Genomic DNA, 19,879 nt, shown 5'->3' with positions numbered 1-19,879 from the left:
AAGGAGGTCACGCACCCTCAGCCATTGAAGTCATGACAGCATTATGCGGAATGGACCCACCAATTGGGGATCGCATGTCCTACTGGTATATTCGTGCTGACTCACACCACTTGAGCTCATACCACATACTGCATGCAGCATTATCTTTAACCACTTCCTGCCGGGGACTCCGGGATCGGAGATGTATGGTTTATATGGGTGGCCGGGGTCTCTGAACTCGGACAAAGGAAACAGGGCCCTGTAACAAAAGACCGTACTCCGAACAAAAGACCAGGCATTACCAACATTTTTCACTCTCAAAAGTGGAGATAATCCAGCCTTGTTTTGAAACAGTATACCAGGGTTTGGGGCATTGAGAGCGAGCGGATCACCATTGGGGACAAAAGCGCTCCACCACCGCAGCGATGAGCCACACAGCACCTCTGCATGATAATCTGGCCCCTATTGAAAAGAGGTCAGCAGTGCACTTAGCCAGGTTCTTGAACAAAAGACAGTTATACAACACAGCACAGTCTGGGCTCTGTTTACAAGGCTGCTGGCCTGGCTGAAATACTCAGGCGTCAATGAAGGTCACCTGTCAACTTAGAGTAGTGCCTAAAGATTACTTGGTGCGGCTATAAACGACCATTAAATGAAATGAGGAATTTTTGAAGGATTTTGAAAACAGAAAAAATGATAGTCATGCCGGCCCAGCATCATCAACATTGAAAAATGCCCCGGCACGAAGTGGTTAATACCAAAGCTTCTTCACGGTCTTCACCAGCCTCGATTAATGACGGACTTTGAAATAACGATTAACAAGTATGAAAAGCTAGTAACGATTTGCAAATTACTCCGTGACTTTGAGCAGCATAATTACCCAACAGCATAATTTTACCGAAGTAATGTCATGAGTAATCTACTTCTGTAATGTGATGAATTTAGAGCTGCGCGAAAGTTTTTACAAAACGTTATCACTCAACGATGGGCCTGTTCAAAGCTTGCCTGTACCTTGAAGCATACCTTAAAAACCTGGCTGCCCGTGACATGTCACCAATGGCACAGGCTCCATTGGCCTTGACCAGAATGTTGCGGCTGTGGATGTCGCGGTGCGCAATGGCCGGCTTCCCCTGCATGCCGCAGATCTCAGAGTGGAGGTGGGCCAGGCCGTTGGCCGCCGAGTGGGCCAACCGGAGCATTGCCTTCGTGTCCAGGATGTTGTAGCGCAGGTAGTTGAAGAGTGCGCCATGCTCGTGGTACTCGGTTATCAAGAAGAGTTGGGTCCAGGAACCTGACCCTCTGATATCGGCCGCGATGAAACCTGACCAAGACGAACAAAGGGGGGCAGTCTTTATAAAACAGAACTTATGTAGAAAGAAAAAAAAATCAAAGTCACCAATGCTAAGGTATCACAACTTCACATTTTGTCTATGGTGGTAACCCGACGCATGGATTTGGAAAGCCACACCACGTGGGAAATGCTTGTTCAATTTGAACTTTTAAACAGTCTTAAGCTCGTTGGACATCTAATCAGCTTCAACGAGGAGCAGTAGATAGTAACCTGTGACCCAATCACAAGAATAGTTCAGTGTGCGTTCTGGGTGCTGTGTGGAAAGTGGGGGGAGGTAAATCAGCAGTTTTCATCTGAATGTGCACAACCTGGAGGAAACAGACAACTGGGGTAAAATGGCTTGCTCAAGGATACCAGAATAGCTGTATTCACATCCAGGCTGGGCAGATTCCCCAGCCACCTACCCAAAATGTTTTCGTGCCTCATGAGCACCGTCTGATAAATCTCCGTCTCCCTGAACCAGCTGGACTCCTCTTCCGTAAGGTAGATCTTGACTGCCACATGCTCCCCTCGCCACTTGGCCTTCCACACCTCGCCGAAGCGCCCCTGTCCGACGCAGCGTATTAACTGCACCTGCTTGGCTATGGTGCGCTGGACCTGACACCACAGAAAGCAAAAACAAAACTCACAAGCTCACACTGTATACTTCCCCGTCTTCAGTTTAAGCAGTTTCAGACTTCAGTCAAGACACAAAAGAAGCCTGAATTTCTGGTTACAGAATGATAAAGACTAGTTTGTAAGTGGCGGTTGAATGTGTAATTTGTTTTGGATGATAGGTTATAACGAAACACTGGGAAAACTGTCTAAGTTGCTGAACACGACTTTGGGTAAGATGTTATAATAAAGAATGATAAACACCGACAGTTAATCGTATGCTATTGACCTACACGATATGTGACAGTTTTAAGCTCACACGTGCCATCCCAGAGAAATTTGAGGAGCTTATCGCTGACTGACTCTCACAGCATTTCTTTTCCGTTCCGTTTAGGAACACAATGCATGGTCAGACAGTCTAGTGGTACTGCTACATGACCATGTAAGACTTCATTCCAACAGGTCATGCAGTCTAGAGAACCCTTTAGCCTATAGTGGCAATATTTGGCTTGAAAAGCCCTGCTCAGCAGGGCAATACGAGGGAGGGCGGCTTATCTCGGCTCGCCGCCTGCACTGTTTTCCCTTCCCTTTCTTAATCTGACACTTCCTTCTTCTGCCTTGTCTTGGCATGTTCGTCTGCCCGTCAATGTGCCGAAAAGTGCAGGGACTTCAGTTCTCGCACGACCTTGGATTTGGGGAAGGAGAGGGCAGGTCAACTGTGAGTCGGACTGTCAGTATTACTTACGAGCAGTGGAAGCCCAGAGCCGCTGCCGGATTCTGAGGCCCGGTTCAGAAGCTCACTGAGTGTGTCGCCGTTGGTGAGGTAGGGCTCATTTTGCCGTGTTCGGCTCACCTCCACGTCATATCTTCTCCTAGCTTCTCTCTTTTTTAATCTTTAATCGACCAGTAATTATGAATTAGTGTAAGTAAGGGGAAGAATTAAATATTCTAAGCACTCATCTAAATTTATGTATATCCAAAATTTCAAGAGCAGCAAAATACCCAGGTGGAGAAAGAAGTTGATGGTAACAGGTCACGTTGGGTTGAGCAGTGACAACAATAACTACTTGGGGCTGTGGCTAGGAATAATACACAGGTCAATGGAAGCCAATGGCCAAGCTTCTGTAGCCATTTTCCATAGATAAGTGTGTTACTGTGAGCCGCAGCCAAGTAATTCGGACAAAAGGACACATGAGATGGACTTGTAGCTAGACAGATAATGACTGCCTGCCGGGGGGGGAGGAGAGAATAATTCTATTTCAATGCCCAAAAGGTCACCACGCCTCACCTGACATAGAGGAAGGTACTTGTTAGAATGAATAGGACTGCGCAGACTGTTACTGAGATGAGAAGTACAATTTGATGAGCTGTGTCGTACTCGTACTGATCCAGAGTCTCAACTGCATCGGGGAGAGAAAGAAATCGAGGGAACAAATTGACTGTTAACTCACTAGACACACCAGTTCCTTAAGGAGGCCAGTCAGGGTTCGTGTCCAGAGCTTGAACATGCATATTCAGGGCCAGAGAAACCTGAAAATTCAGGTAAATATGCATCAAGTTAAGGGTTTTTTGCCTAAAAAATTAGCAACCCCTCTACTGCAGTCATCATGCCTTTGTTTTCCAACAATATGGGCCATCCTCTAGTACTTTCATGACAAATGCAATTTTTCTCATGGAGTTGACTGGAAAGAAAATCTGCAGGGTTACACTGATAAGATTCGAAACCTGGACCTCAACTGCCGGGAGTGCCTGATGCCCTTGCTGCTGGCTGGGGACAGCTCTCTAATTCAAGTTCACTCAATAACAGTTCAAATCACAAATATCAAATTAAAAAAATCAACTTCAACATCAAATTGCCAATATCTGCCAGAAACAAACTCCACCAAATGTTATTGCTGTATTTTTTAGAGGGAAGTTAGGCAGGGCTTCGTGCAAAGACTTTTATCTTGTTGAGCCCTGGGTTACACAGCCCTCAAACTGATCCAGGAAATTTGCCACATAAGCAACGAGTCTTTGGAAAACAGGAATAATCCGTGATGCTATGGCCACTTTTTTTTTAAAAGGTCATCCCGTGTGCACAAAAAAAGGGTAGCAGCGATGTTAATCGCAAATGAAGTATTATCCCCAATAACAGGTGTCGAGGAAACTCCCGTGTCAAACAGCCAAAACAGGAATGTGACCAAAACTTAAGCAGCGGGGTGAACTCCGGGTGAGAAATTCATCGTGCCTGTTTGAACCCCGTTCTTTGTCCCGTGGTGTGATTTATCATACCACGGATGGTGGGGACCAAGTAATAACTCAATTTCTTGGGGAGGGTACGGGCAGGGTCGTGAGAATCAATTGTTCGAGCCACAAGGTGGCTTGTGAAAGTTCATCCTGGGTTCTTCAATGTGTCACTGTTGTGTTCTTCCATCCTCCGGGCAAAAGTCTGTGACACACTACTTGATGAGGCCGGGCACCTAACAAACTTTTTTTGTGGTCAAACTTGAGATTAACCTTGCAAGCAAATGTGTGAAAGAAAATTGAAAAGAGATTGTACAAATTGTCTAGTAATTTCCTCAGACCACTAATACATGTACTAGACCATGCAACTACTTCAAAGTCTATGAGTGGATAAACCCAACACGCACTGCAAAGTGAGAAATTTAAATGCCAGTGAGGAATTTGCTATGAAGTTACATGTACAACGTGAACATGTGAAGGCATACATGTGCATTTACGCCCAGGCATTGTGTGCCTTTGAAAATGTTTGCCCCGTGGGCAGACAAACATAAGTAGTCTTATTTCACCCACCTGTAAATGTTTGTGAGAGAGAAAAATTATGGATTGTAAATTACTATAGAGTTACATGCCCTGTGTAGCATTTGGCAGATGTGGGTTATTTTGCCCCATTACTGGCACTACATGGACAAAGTCTCTTCAGGCAGATAGCAAGCTTCATTTACAATGCAGGAAAACAGATCTGTCTCACGAATTCAGTCAACTTGTCATGGTAACCTGAATACACTTCCTTTTTTTTCTCTGTCCTCAAACCCACTGATTCCCCCTCCTCTGATGGATGGCTGGAGTCGGTGGTCCAGTCTGACCTAATCACCCAAAGACAGGTGGCTAATCCGGGGCACCAGACTGCTTGGAATCAAGAAACACTGACAGGCTACCAGCCAGTCAGGGCAAAATGAAAAAAGCAATCGACAGTGGTGAGTGCTCACAATATCGCCATGAACTTCAATTGGCATTTGAAAACGAGAACAGACTTTTCATACTGTCCCCTGAACAACCAGACATGAGCATGTACACCCAGTAAGTACACAGATGTATACTGATACATGTACATGGGTAATTTCAGAAATTAGGCGTCCAAAAGTGTGACATTTTCGTGTCCCTGTTACATCTGACCTTTGTTATTTGACATGAAAATATCGCCGGAATTATTTTCAAACTATTACTATTTGTTTGGCAGGTAATGTATATCAATTCATCACTCTTGGAAAACAAAAAATGTGTTCTGAACTTACAAAATCATATGTCAGATGTGGCAGGGACATGAAAAAATGGACCCCTAATTTCTGGAATTACCCTTATGTACACGTACACGCATCTGCCAAACAGGTTGGCTTTGTACTGTTGACTGTCTAGCTAAACTGTGTTTTGAGACTGATTCGAGTTGAATACACTCTAAAGATTTCATGACTGTGAGCATTTCTGCAGACGTGCTGGGTAAGACACAGCAGAAAATGTTTTGAACTCAAAATGTTTCTGCAGATCTGAAAAGCTTCTGAATTTAACAAAGGAGGGTCCCGAGTCCTATGTTGATTGGTACATGATATAGCATATTGCTCAGTCCCAATAGAAGTTATATTTCACTCCCTTATTTACATTCCATGTAAAACACGTTTTGTGCATACATTTCAAATCAAAATATACATTACTATGGTAAGTTTCATGTAAAACTTAAAATGCTTGAGTTTTAAACTTAAATTTCAAAAAGTGACATAAAATCCGACAATCCAGTGCATTTTACATAAATGCCAATAAAGTGAAATCCAAGACTTCTGTTGTGTTTTTTTCCTCAGTGAAATAACGGAGGATTACAGAGGACAAGAAAATGTAGGGGGTTGTTAGAATCCCCTGATACCCCAACCACATAGGCCTACATGTACAGTACATAGATGTCCTTCATTGCTACAAAATTTAAATGAACAAGTTTTCCTCAGATGACCAACATTCTGTGGCCGGCGATACGCCGGATACACTGTCTAGCACTCTTTACTATGAGGTGGAGTTTTCGTTTGCGACTATGAAGTTAGCAAGGTCAGTTCTGATCATGTTCCCAGCATGACTGACATACACATACAAACATGTGTACATCCTGTCTGTCCTTGCGCATGAATGATCTCACACTGACAATGTTCATCCATGCCGGGTATGTCAGATGAGTGCTTCTAATGAGCATGGAGTTTTCTGGGGATCAGCAGATTACCTTCTCATTTCCGTTGGGATGTGTAAATAACAAGTCCGCTGTTGTACGGGCTCCGCACTTACACAAGGAAGGAGATCTTTCAACACTGATATTCACACGTGTCTGGCACGGAACACGCTGGGGCAATTTCTGCAAGTTTGCGGCACATTCCTGCAAAATGAGTCTCCACGCTCCAGGCTATTTTTTTTTTCCTCCCAGTAAAATTTTGTTTGAGCTTGTACATGAAGGACCAAACTGAGCTACGTATTCATTTTGCTGTTCAACCCAGTTTGGCATGCTGCACTGTGAAACATGCAGAGGTAAATGAATTTAAACTCAAACGTGGCTCTGGCGACGTGCGTCTGATTTTATGCACCGTAAAGTCAGGTCCCATTTTGTTTGTAAATGACAAAAACGTGTACAAGAGGGTCAAACTTCCAGGCTAGAGTAGCTAACTAAATGGCTTAATAACATGCAATTTAAACAACTGTATAGGTGTACGTGCCTTGCACGGTTGCACACATTCAGACTTTTCGACGCATGTCCTTGCACTTTTACGCTACCCCATCTGTTTTCCCAGTTACATGGAACGCAATCAAAAGATAATCAAACGCAGAAGCCCGGGACCATGTTTTGGATTTGTCTTGACTTTGCTCAGGCGACATTCTTGCGCGGATGGCCAAAACATCTGTCCCATCCAGCCCGGCATGAGTATCCTTTCACTCATTCCCCCCCCCCTCTTTTTTTTTTTTTTTCAATTTGCCAAGCGCAATATTTATTATCTTAACAAATGCTTTTATTACTTGAGTGTAGTAAACCTTGCAACCCCATGGCCCATTTCAAGCAAACTTGGGGGGAGGGTCTACCTACCATCAACCGGGGATAACCCCCCTAGCTTCCCCTCATTACCAAACACCAAAGCCAGCGTCTCCTTTTATCAAATTATTTCTCCACAAATATTACATTACTCGTTCACCCCCCCAGCTTCCAGTCTTACAAGCCAGCAGTATTTTTTTTTTTTCGATGCAAAACCCAAAGGGGCTTTTCTTCTCAATTTTCACTGGTGACCCGAGGAGGTCGGGCGCCTGCTCTGAAAAGGGGGGGGGGGCATGCCCAGGCCGGGTACCAGGGAGACGAGGGCCAGACTGGAATCTAAAGACTGGCACCACTGGGGTCAGGGGTCCGGTCTCACTAGGCCAGTTTTAGATGGTGACTCCATTTGACTTGTGCGAGAAAGAGAAACTGTGTGCTGGTGATGGGGCCCCTCTCCCTTTATTGGATTGACTCCCCTGGCGCATTCCACAATCTCTCTTGCTGGCTCTTGATTTTTTTTTTTATGGGCCGGCGGATATTTTTTATGGACTGGGGTCTGTTTACTGAGAAATAAAAGTGAGGCTTTTGAGTGTCAGTGCCAAGAAATAAACCTGGCATTGAATAGGAACACAGAGCAACTCCTGTAGCAGTGACGCTGTTTATGATCCCTGTTTTGTCAGAAACATAGGTTTTTATTGACTGATTTTTCACCCAAGTTTGAAATTAATGAGCCCTAACATCACAAAGTGGTTTTTGTCTGGACTTCAGAAAAACCTGTGACTATGCATCAGTCAATGGCACATGTACACACAATAGTGGGCGACCCTGCTAAATAAATGTACAGGAAGTGGGGGAAAAAAATGAAATACAAAACCCAGGGTTTGATTTCACTGAGGTGGCAAACACTGAAACCTAGGCACAGAGCCTGTAAGTTGAAAAAAAAAAAGGTAAAAGCAAATTTTCCCATGCAAGGTATGCTTAGAGATTCAGTTTGCTAAGCCATCATTTAACGGCAGTTACAATAGGCCAACATGTAAGTGCGGGTACCGGTACATTTGGGACATATACAGTACAAGGACTGCACACATATACATGTACATGTATGTTTATGACATGTATATGGAATGAAACCCTTGGACTGTTTTTGTATTTTCCCTGATCACAAATGGACTCATGTAAATGTACAGTGCAGCATAGTCTTAACATAAAATCACTAATACCAGACGAAACGGATCAAAAGCTGTAGTCGGATGATTACACACTCCAGGGCAGTATCACACAAGTCATCCATTTAATGCACCTCAATGAGGTATCATGCACCATCCCGCCATTTTTTTGATGTGCATTTTTTTTTGACGTGCAAAAACATACGCTGTCTCTACAAAGGACAAAAACAGAAGTATGACGGAGAAATGAGACGGCAAAACTCGAACCTAATGCATGCCCATAACCAGGTTCAATTTTCTTTTTGTTCATTCAGTCCTGGGTTCAGTCCAGCACCGACGACGGGGGCATTGGAGATGGCTGCTAGAAACGGTGGGGGAGGGGATAGGAAGGAGAAGGCAACACTGTCACTTTATGTGTCAGACTGGCAAATTTCCGATTCACGTTTATACCTGGAACATGTGTCGTCGTTGTGGGTTGAAGCGTGGGGCTGAGGTCCACGTTACACATGGGCCTGTCGTTGCAGCACAGCATGATGCGGGGAATGGTGTGCTTCTTGGCCTTGCAAAGGAACTGACCGCCATCATCGATAGGCGGTAGACAACCGTGTGACCTGCAGAAGCAATAGCAGAAAAAAACAAGAAAGAAGTATAAGGCTCCTTGCAAACTACTTTGGATGCTGGCCTCTAAGGATGGGAATTTATGTTTAAATGTGTAAACGTCCCACCCGAAATATCAAGGTGTCAATGAAAACTTTACATGTAAATACAAAAAACTGTGCACAATGTAAATACATGTACATGTAGCTGACACAAAGTTTGGGTGATAAATTCATGGTATTTGATATGACCGAGCAGTAGAGTGTTCTGAAAATTGGATTACAGTTTACAGGCATCGTTTATGATAAAAATGAATGCCAGATTGCATCATTCCAAACGTCAAACCTCTAAAAGGGGCAGTTCTATTTAAACGTTTGGGAAAATCTGTAAATGGATGAGGAACTTTTTCCGTTTAAATGTGTAAACATCCCACCCATACTGGCCTCACTTTGGGACAGTTTAATCTGAGACTTACAAAACACAACGGTTCCTGTAACGCTGACTTTATATAGAGCTAAAAAATACTGAGTGTGCAGTTCCTGCAGTACTTTTTAGCATAAAGGGCCAAACAAAAGAATAGTTGTGCTTCCTATTACATTAAGAAAAAAAGTTAGGTTGGGTACATTTAGGTGAGTGGTGTTTTTTTTTATTCAAAACTTTTTGGTAAAAAATCCAGGGTGAGAAATTAGTATTTAGTACTGTTTGGTGTCCTGTTTGGTGACATGTAAATTTTGACCTGGCCGTTGTGTTACGTCGGTAGAAAAATCGGCACTTACGCAAGGAAGAAAAACTAGGAAAATCCGGCCTGTCAATGGCCAATAAGTGGAAAATGAAATTCAGCATACTCAACAAACAAGCTTGGTTTCACACCCCTGAAATAAGCATGAGGGTCGGCAACAGTGTTTTTTAATTTTCAGTTCTTTTCCTATCAAAGGATTTAGGGTTGGCGCGCTTTGCTAGGTTGGGGAGGGTAACGGGAAGCACAACTATTATTTTGTTGGGCCTGATACGTACTTCAGCTAAAATAATGTATATTCTGCCGTCCTCCTTTCCAAAATCCAGACCTAGGCAGAAAAAATCTTTGTTTTGCAACTGCACTGCAGATGGTATACATATTGGATATTTACATGTAGGTACACATGAAGCCACTTTCCATTTGTTGACCTGTGCTGCCTGCAACACTTAAGGTTCGTGTAACCAAGACTTTGAGCCCAGTGTGAGCAGCGTCCCACTGCCAGGAATTACATAGCAAAACCGAACATCTGTCCACAGCATGAGCTAACACTCAACAGGCACGCCAGGCATGCACTGCATCTACACATGTATTTCTGAAATCTGACGTTTTAATCCTCTTGTGGTATGAGACCCAGTGAGCAAAGCTAAACACTATGGAGAACCAGCCACAACTGAGTTGCTAGGTTAAGGCTTGGCATACTACAAGCTCTAATGGAACTTGGAAGGCCCAGGTCTGGTTGCAATCATTTCCCACATGGGCTGCCTGAATCCTACCAAATCCACAATTGTAAAGGAACCCAGAAAATGGTTCAACAATATACGTATACATGTACTTCAAACTTTGAAAAGGAATCAAGCCCCATGTTAAGTATTCCCGGCTGGGGCTCTAGCTTCCTTCAATCCATTTTGGAGGATTTGGGACAGTCAGGGTTAAATTAAAGAAAGCCACTACATGTCAAGGTGCTTGAGGCCTCTTGGAAGAGCTGCAGTTCTATGGTAAAGAAATGGCCTTTATGCATTAAAATGCTGACAGGCCTCTCAAACTAACATGAGCTACGGTAAGCTGCTGTATGGAATGTCTCAAACACACCAAGATGAAATACAAAAGGCTCACGCCAAATCCAAATAAAGCCTCAGAAATGCATTTCACACATCTTCATACATTGTATCTCCCTTCTCAGCTCCGCAGGGATGAAAGCTTAAAAATTCAACAACAACCAAAAAAAAAAAGGGAAAGAAGCACATTTGCACTCATTCAGAAAGTTGAAATGAGATCACATCCCCCAACCACATTTGGGGAGAGACGATGATAGAATCTGTCGAGCGAACTGCCGCAGACGGAGCGAGGCTCAGGATGTGTGCCTCGAGGTGCTGTCTGACTCACCCCCCTCCTCCTATGAGTAAGGGATTAACGGTGTCGGTTTGGGAGAACTACTCGCCTACTGAAAAAGGAAGGGGGAAGGGGGGTGGTTGTAATTGTGCTAAATAATTCATCTACTGGTTGATTGCTGACGCTCAGATCCCAGTGATAAGACATTTACTTGATTCGAGTGGTGTCACGAACACTCTTCATAAAGTGCAGGCTCATTGATCGAATCTAGCCTAATGGAAAAAAGGGCAAACAGTGTGGTATTAATTCCAACCAATGTTTACAGCACTCCAGCTCCACATACGCTCGTCATTCATTGGTAAGACCTTACACGTAGGAGTGTTTTGGACAACAAGACTGGACAAAAATAAACCCATGACACTGAAGCGTGCACGAATGCATCCATGTCCGTGTACAAATGTAATAGGAGATGAGAAACTAGCAGTCACAGCTGCTCATGAATATTATTAGCACATGGGTCATTCTATAAATTAGGGGTCCAACTGTTTTCATGTCCCTGTCACATCTGACATATGATATTTTAAGATCAGAACACATTCCCTACAACTACCGGAACTGACGAATTAATGCGAATTACCTGCCAAACAAATACATACTGAAATCAATTTCAGTGATATTTCCCTGTCAAATTGCATAGGTCAGGTGTAACAGGGGGAACAAAAATGGCACATTTTTGGACCCCCCAATTTATAGATTGACCCACATTCTCACGGTCGGACATCCAGGAACTTCTATACATTATTGAATAGCACGAAGGGTAAATTTGCCCCTTTGCCGTGTGTTTTAAGTCAGTGGTGACGTCATGCCGACCGTGAGAATGTACATATAAATACATTGCTATGTACCAGGTTCCATACAATCTTCATTGCTTGTGTTTGGTATATAACCTCATTGATACATATGTGTACATTTACATGTACGTGCAGCATAATGCACAATGTTAAATACAGCAAGACTGGTTGAAAGAGCTCTCCTCTGGCTCCTATATCCTCTCCCCTCGCCCACTCCATAAACCATTTAGAGATTGAACCTGAAATTGGCTGGGCTAGGATTATTGCTAGAGGAGGTGAAGGTGTTAAATTCTATTACGCCGCGACTTATTTTGTCCTTTTTTGGGGGGAGGGGTTCTTCTTGCCAATTGGGGGCCGTTGCTCATCTCCCCGGGCTCTCCCCTCCCCCCCGGGCTGAAAGCGAGGATGAGGAGGATCAAGTGAGCTCACAAAATGCAGATGGACACATTTAATAACACAAAATTCTGGTTACTCTTAAGGTTTTTATCCCATCGCCCCGGTGGGGAAAAAATTGGGTTAATGACGGGCGAGGACTGTGCCAATCCATTTTTTCTTAATGGGAAATCGGCAAAGAAGTGATGAAGTCACCAGGATGCCATGTGGAAAGACATTACGCTCCATTCGGCTAACGTACAGTATTTCTGAATGTGACACCGATGACACATGTATGAAACCCAATATGGCAGCCTTTGGTCTGGTAGGAAGATCGGAGGCCTACAAATGGTTCTGAGGTCAGAGGTGAAACTGAAGCTGTTTAGATTAAAAACAGCTCTACGAGAACAGCTCTATGAGAACAAGGCCGTTAGCAACACCAGCGTCTCCAAAATGTGTAGATCCCACGAAATGAGTTTCACTATGTTGAGTTTGCATTAGAAAGAACAAACTAGACGCTTGTTTTGATGTATGTACATGTATGCTACCACTGAGTTTGGACACTACCTGGGTGAAAGCCAGTGAGGGTCCTTCTTGATTTACACCGAGCAAGATTGTTTTAAAGGACTTTAACTCATAAAAGGTTCTGCCAACCTCTAACTCATATTGATTGGCCGGGTCACAGATGTGCACGTCCTGCACACAAAAATGAACAGCACATACGTGAACTGGCTGCTTGCTGCCACCTACAAATGAAAAGTAGACCATCCCGGCAGTACGTACGCAGACTTATCGTGTCAGGCAGGCCCCTCCCCCTTGTCTCACTTCCTCCTCCCCCTCCCTTACACACTGTAAACAAAAAAGGCTGAACACCAGCACTAAGTAAACGCCGACAATAACAACATTCTGCAGTCCAACAAAAGGCCCAGCCCACGACAACAAGGGTGCTAGGTTATCTACCGCAGGCCACTTGTCCACAGTGTATCTTTCAATTCTCCCTAGATAAGTGGCAGCCATTTGCATGTGAATGAAGACAGAGCAAGCAGTTCTCCTATCCTGAGCTGTCTCCATCCGCATTGACCGCTTGTGAAAATCAAAGAGTGTCAATTCTGCCCACTTTCATTCTTCTTTCTCTCACCCTTTTTTCTTCAATGGTGCCAGGTGCTTTGGGCTCCCCCCCCCCTTGCCGGTCGATCAAGGTCAAACCTTCTCTTCCAATCCCCATCCTTTTCATGACGATTTGACGGTAAGGCTGTACAGCACTTGACAGACCCAAGCAGCCGTGCCAAGTGATGCACCTAATCAGGAGCCAGACTAAAACCTGATCATTGAAAGCTTTCATTTTTTGAAGCAACAAATACTTAAATAAATAATTACAAAGGTATAATAACCCCCCCCCCCCAAAAAAGCCATCAATACTTTTGATTTCCTAGATGTATTTCACATAAATAGGTACACAGCTGGGGCCAATTTCATAGAGCTGCTTAAGCACTGGATTTGTTTGAGCGCAAAAAAACCTTGCTTAATAAACAAAGGTTACCAGCTCAAAATCTATGTGATTGTCATGCTAACCAAAAGACAGGTGAATACCATTCCAAACCAATATATACAAGTACATCACATGGAGTTGTTGCCGGTAACCTGATTTGTCAAGCAAGGTTTTTTCACGCTTAAGCAAATTTTGTGCTCAAGCAGCTCTAGGAAAATGAAATTGGCCCCACCTCAAAATTTGTTAGAAATTTCCTTTGCCACTCTATATTACAGATTCTATGTACAAGAGAATCAAAACGAAGCAGGGTTCTAGCCGTGGCGGGCGGCGCCAGGCGGCACCACCTGGTACTGCAAATTCCCCCCCCCCACTCAGGGTTGAAAATGGTTGTGCCACCCAGCACAGATTTACCAAAAAATGAACTGAAATATTACTGAAAATTTAAATGTACCAATTGGATCGTATTTCAAGCATCAGAAAGCATTAAAAACTGCGCTCACTATGCTTTGTAATCCAAAACTTTACCCGGCACTAAAATGGTCCTAGCTAGAACACTGGAACAAAGTACAAGCAAACTAAATCTTTTCTTTCATACAAAAATGAAAGGCAATCGCTGTGTGACAATAATCTCATATTACTTCCACTTTTCCAGTTTACGGCAAGGGCAATAGTGGAAACACTATTGCGAAAAAAACAGGTGTAGATTCCAATCAGGATCCAGCCCTGTGTACCCCCCCTACAAGGCACAATGCAAAGACCATGTATTCCGTGTACACGTACACATGGTACAATGTATGTACTTGTAATCATTACTGTACCTTTGGGGCTCAAGGTTATACATATGGATAACCAATATAACACTTCCAACACTACACGCAGACATACACTGTACTGTACACTGGTAATTCTGGGCTGCTCATTCTTACACGATGTCAAACAGATACAGCATGTTCAAGGAAACACGCCATGGATTTTTCTTTGACTCGCTCTTTATGCATCTTCATATTCTTTTTAAACGTAGGAAACCTGTTCGAAACCTTTTTGAAGTTCAGTGTATATATTCACAAAAGGCACAAATTACCAATGTTACACATTTATGTGGAGTGCATACTGTGGTTCCCAGATACCAGGTAGAGATGTGCGCGCCTCTCTTCACGTTAATCAGACAGTCCCACCAACAATGTCACAATTTGAAGATACACTTGCTTGGGGCACAGAGGCAGCTAGAAGTACGACTCCAGCATTCTTGCAAGTCAGGCCAGGGGTTCAAGCAGGGAGAATCTGCCTGCAGCCTTGACATCAGCCTGGAGCCTGGCTGATTGAATTATGATAAGCAGAGACCAGAAGGCTCCTTCTGCAGTAGGCCGGAGCAAGACCAAGGTGATAACATTCCACCATTTCACACGCACGCCACAAATAATGCACAGAACAACTGGTACAACCATGGCAAGCCAGGCATCTGATTTCGTCTATTCTCACCCAGAGTTGTAAATGAGTTCTGCCTGAGTACCGAGTTGACTGCCAGAAACATGTATTACCACAGTTTGGTGATATTATTAGAGAGACTTTGGGAGACTGAATCTTGAATCAACTCGTATTGGTATTCCAAAGACAAAGAATTTGTTGAGTACAGAACTCAACGAGTACACTGAGTACAATGTATGAGTACTGTCAGTTTTACTGTCTCAGACATTTAATTAAAACTAAATACACTTATCTGAAGTATCAAATGCCACAAGTTTATTTTTCTCTAACCCTGATTTTCTAATTTGCATAGTAATGAAAGAACTAATGCCAGGTCCTTATTTGGTACATTTGGTACAGTGAAGGACTTGCCCAGAACTGGACTAAAAATGAATGCCCTCAATTTTCCACACTAAAAACTGCAAACAGTTCCAAACTGAAGACGTAGCATACATGTACCCCACAGCTTGAATGAGCTGTGTGCAACGTTGTGTGCACTATGGACAAAACTGCAAGCGAAAAGGCAGAATTTGACAGGCTTTGAAGGGCCTGGGATAGAAAACAAGTCCTGTTTACAAGTTACAACCCAATTACATGTACCGTGGCTTCAGGAGCTTTGATAAGTGATATCCCTACCACTATTATGAATTAAATAGAAAACGTATTCTGTGCTAACATGGTGTGCCCAATCTAATCTCTTTACATCATCTTATAGGACTTTCAGACATGTACATGTGGGAAAAATGCAAACACAAAATGTCCCAGTCTGGCTCCCGGCAGACTACAACCAAATCACAAGGGCTCTGCCGCCAACAAATCATGAATGATTTCTATTCACCCAGTCAAAGTGCCTTGTTTTTTTCTGCATCACTAATCTCAAATTTCCAGACAAAAACCTCATTTCAACTTTGAGCATAAAAGTCTTATTTCAAAACCTGAAGATCGAGGAGAGGAGAAGAAAACCGAGAAAGGAGAAAAGAGAAAAAAAAATTGTGTGATAACAATTTTCCTGGCCAAAGTCCCCAGAGAAGTAGCCTGAGGTCAGCTGGTTGCACATGGAATCCCCCGCCAAGTGATGTGCATGACTTAAAGCGAGAGGTGATGAGAGATGGGCGATATAGCCAGGGGATTATTGGGGACCGGCAGTCGCTTGCTTGCTAACTGGCTGGCTGGCTGGGAGCAGAGCTAACTGGCACAGGGAACATGTGTGACCCGGCCTAACAAAAAAATTGAGTCGCACGTCGCCAAAGCCACTTTTGAGTCAAAGGCCTTTGAAAGCATCTCGCTCAATGCATATCAATAGGAATACTCCAAATGTATTTTCCCACTTTAAAAACGGCCCTAAGGCTAGTTTTTGAGATCTCATGTGTGCACAGTATGGGTTTGTTTGCACCTGACTGGATTTAAGCAATGAACCACTTACATGCATTCCGTTACATTCATGTACTGCATTAACTACACGCTGGGAATAGGGGGCCAGTGGACCTCTCGGAATAACCCCCCAAATGATACCTTGCCTCCCACCAAAGCTCCAGTGGTATAAACACAATTCCATGTTGAAGCAAATCAGCAACAAACTGTGCACTGTAAGGAATGTCAGTGGTTCCCAATCCCTGATGAACCACCACATTTGCCCGTGTTCATTTTGCAAACAAAGACAAAAAACAAATGGTGTTTCAGGGGTGTACATGTACCTGAAAACCAGTGTACCCAATTTCCACAGTTGAAACTACCTGAAAGAGGCCACCAATGCAAACGTACCATCCTTCCAAACTCTAGATACATAACACATACTGGTACCGGGAGGCCTCAAGACACGTAGACAGACAACTGATCACCTCCATCCCTAACTTTCCCAGTGATTCCTCACTCTCTGGAATCAACAGCCCCAAATTTACCCCTCCCCCAATCTCCAAGGCCAGGGGTTCAAGGATGCCTCAAGGCGGTGACCACTGGCCAAAAGATGACAACATGGTGATAGGGGACGGAGATTTAGGGGACGGAGATTTGGGGGACCAGGCAAGCTGGGGGGGAGGGACGGGAGCCCAACTGTCCAGTTGGTCCCTGCTGAGCAGATGTGTTTATAACTGAGCACCATGGGTCAAGTTGGACAGCTGATGCATTTCTAAGCTTAGCTGCAGTGTCCATGTCCATGTACATGTATATGCACACTGGCATTTCAAGCAGTAGGCCCTACCACTGTTGATTTTTCTTTCTCTGACTCAAATCACCCAACAGAGGGCCTTCAAAGACTGCAGGATCCACAAAAGGTGCAGTGTGCAGATCCGTGCACCATAGGTGCACAGAACGACGTCAGAGTACACGTCCATGTGTACACGCCTATTCCTGAAAATAAAAACTTCCAGCAGTTTCCCCCACAACTAGCGCACATTACAGAGCTCCCCCCTCCCCTCTCCCACAGGAGAAAAGCAGGGGGAGCTGGAATGCAGATGGGGTTTGTGAATGTTTCGGATGATGGATTGGTCCTGTCATACGCGCACTTGCAATTCTGCTTAACTTGTACATCCGGACAGAGGAACAATGATTCCTTCAACCTCAAGTACATGTAAGTTGTAACATACACTGTACAAGCAGAAGAATAAAAACCAATAACACGTAGTAGAACCACCTGGGACAGAGATAAAGATTAAATCCAAACAAAGGACTGGCAGTTAAGGATGAGGAAAAAAACTAACATGAGTCACGTAGGCATACATCTACGGTAGGCCAATAAACATGCCTACATGTACATGTTCACGTTTGTTACTGGTAGCTCAAAGGGTATAGGACGTATGGGTAACAAAGGGAAGCCAGTTAGCATAGCGCGGTTCTTTCCTTGCTTGGCACCAATGGGGCCCGGGTTCGAGTCCCAGCTCGGCCCGGGCTTTAAGTGCATTTGGTTTACAGTCCATACTCACTCTCACAGGTTTTTTCCGGGCACTCCGATATCCTTTTGCCTCTAAAACTGGGCCTTCTTCCTAACTCCGTAATGTGATGCTGATTAACAAAGGTTTTGCATAAATGCATAGTAATTGGCGCAAATGGCCTTTGTAGCTGAAAGCACCTCAAAAACAACAACAACACGTGGCTAACTGTGCACTTTCATTTAGCAAAGTGCAGACTCCCTACAAGTAGAAGCGCAATTCCAGAAATGAGGGGTCCAAAATTATGACATTTTTGTGTCCCTGTTACATCTGACCTTTGTAATTTGACAAGGAAATATCACCGGAATTGATTTCAAACTATTACTGTTTGTTTAACAGGTAATTTGCATTAATTCATCACTCTTAGAAATTAGAAAGTGTGCTCAGAACTTATTAAGTCATATGTCAGATGTGACGGGGACGAGAAAAAAAGGACCCCTAATTTCTCGAATTACCCATAATCGGCTTGTGCTGTGTGACTAAATAATTCATTGCATTTGTTTGCTGGTTCCTCATTCTAAATTCACCATCTGTTAGGCCATTACACCTGCATGTACTGTTTATGTACGTGCAGGTGCATTCATACCTTCTTTTTGGTATGCATGTACATGTACATGTACATGCGTTGCTTGAGACCAGCCGATGTTGTTAAATATACGTGTACCTTGGACATCCGGTACACTCCAGCCAGCTCACCGTAAACGCTCTTGATGGTTTTAGCTTCCTCTTCCCACCACCGAATGAAGCCTTTGGCACAAATACATATTTAATATAGGAGCCTATCTGGTACATGTCCATAAAACACATGGAAATAAGAGACATCTACAGGTCTTTAATCTGCATTTGGACACCAACCTGTAGAAGCCGGTGTAACTGAAACCTGTTTTGTCTATAATTGATAGCAAACTTAATGATTAATACATGTAAGTGCGTACAGACATTTTGTAACATGTATGGGCTATATAAAAACTGACTATTATTATTAACTTTAAATTCCGTCCCTGTATTTTGCTTCCAGAGAAATGCTCACACCACCAAATCATCAGCATGCACACCCAAGCCTGACTTCTTGACACTGTCAAAAGTCCTTAACACTTGCTGGCCACACGTGGCCGTGTTTATGCCGAAAGGTTGCGCTCTGCCACCACGTGCACAGTGCTGTTGATAAACGTCTAGCCTCGCCAAGACAGATAAATTACGGACCATTTTTTTTTCTTTCTCCCGCAAATGCGAATGTTTAGCATTTCTGAGGGAATGAGTTTGTTGGGCTCTCCCTGTCTTCAATGAGTTTGTTTCCGACAAGTACAAGTAGGCCTACATGAAATGTGCCTGAACACGTGCTTGATAGAAGAGCAGGGGTCCAATTATGTACGTACTGGTATATACATGTAGTACTGAATAAGATTAAGCAAATTTAAAACTAGCTTTTAGATAAGGACAGCTTTTGATCAGTTTTACTCAGATTCCATGGAAAAACAGTGAATGATATCCAGAATGTAGCAAATGACAATCTGTCGGGGTTGTCAGCTCCCTTCCATGACATTACACACTTTGTGTGTGTGTGAAGCAACTGCATCGTTGAGGCCAGTGAGTGCTTTGTTTCCTACAGACCAAGGTCACTGCCTCAGGCCACGGACAATTTCCTCTGGTCTTGGAGGCATTTCATCTCAGTCACAGCCAAAAGTCACTCTAGCAGCTCATGGTGCAACTGTTTCCTCTTTTCAGGTGCAAGGTCAGCTGACCAGTGACAACAGA

The 19,879-nt window shown here is 43.7% G+C and overlaps 1 protein-coding gene across 1 annotated transcript in view; it reads right to left on the bottom strand.

Moving 5' to 3' along the window:
- Window positions 1-19,879, bottom strand: part of LOC110978597 (bone morphogenetic protein receptor type-1B-like) — a 77,636-nt gene that overhangs the window by 8,481 nt on the left and 49,276 nt on the right. Inside the window, exons 3-7 of the mRNA XM_022233752.2 lie at window positions 8,813-8,973; window positions 3,213-3,324; window positions 2,670-2,817; window positions 1,735-1,927; window positions 1,003-1,300 (exon numbers count right to left, since the gene is read on the bottom strand). Of these exons, the coding sequence (XP_022089444.2) occupies window positions 1,003-1,300; window positions 1,735-1,927; window positions 2,670-2,817; window positions 3,213-3,324; window positions 8,813-8,973 (912 nt within the window). The remainder of the gene's footprint in view (window positions 1-1,002; window positions 1,301-1,734; window positions 1,928-2,669; window positions 2,818-3,212; window positions 3,325-8,812; window positions 8,974-19,879) is intronic.

The sequence above is a fragment of the Acanthaster planci genome, linkage group LG19, assembly GCF_054643075.1.
Source record: "Acanthaster planci isolate LZ-2023a linkage group LG19, COTS_SCS, whole genome shotgun sequence".
NCBI classification, from domain to species: Eukaryota; Metazoa; Echinodermata; class Asteroidea; order Valvatida; family Acanthasteridae; genus Acanthaster; species Acanthaster planci.
Note: the sequence above shows the minus strand (reverse complement) of the source record. Positions and strands in the feature narration are given on the sequence as shown.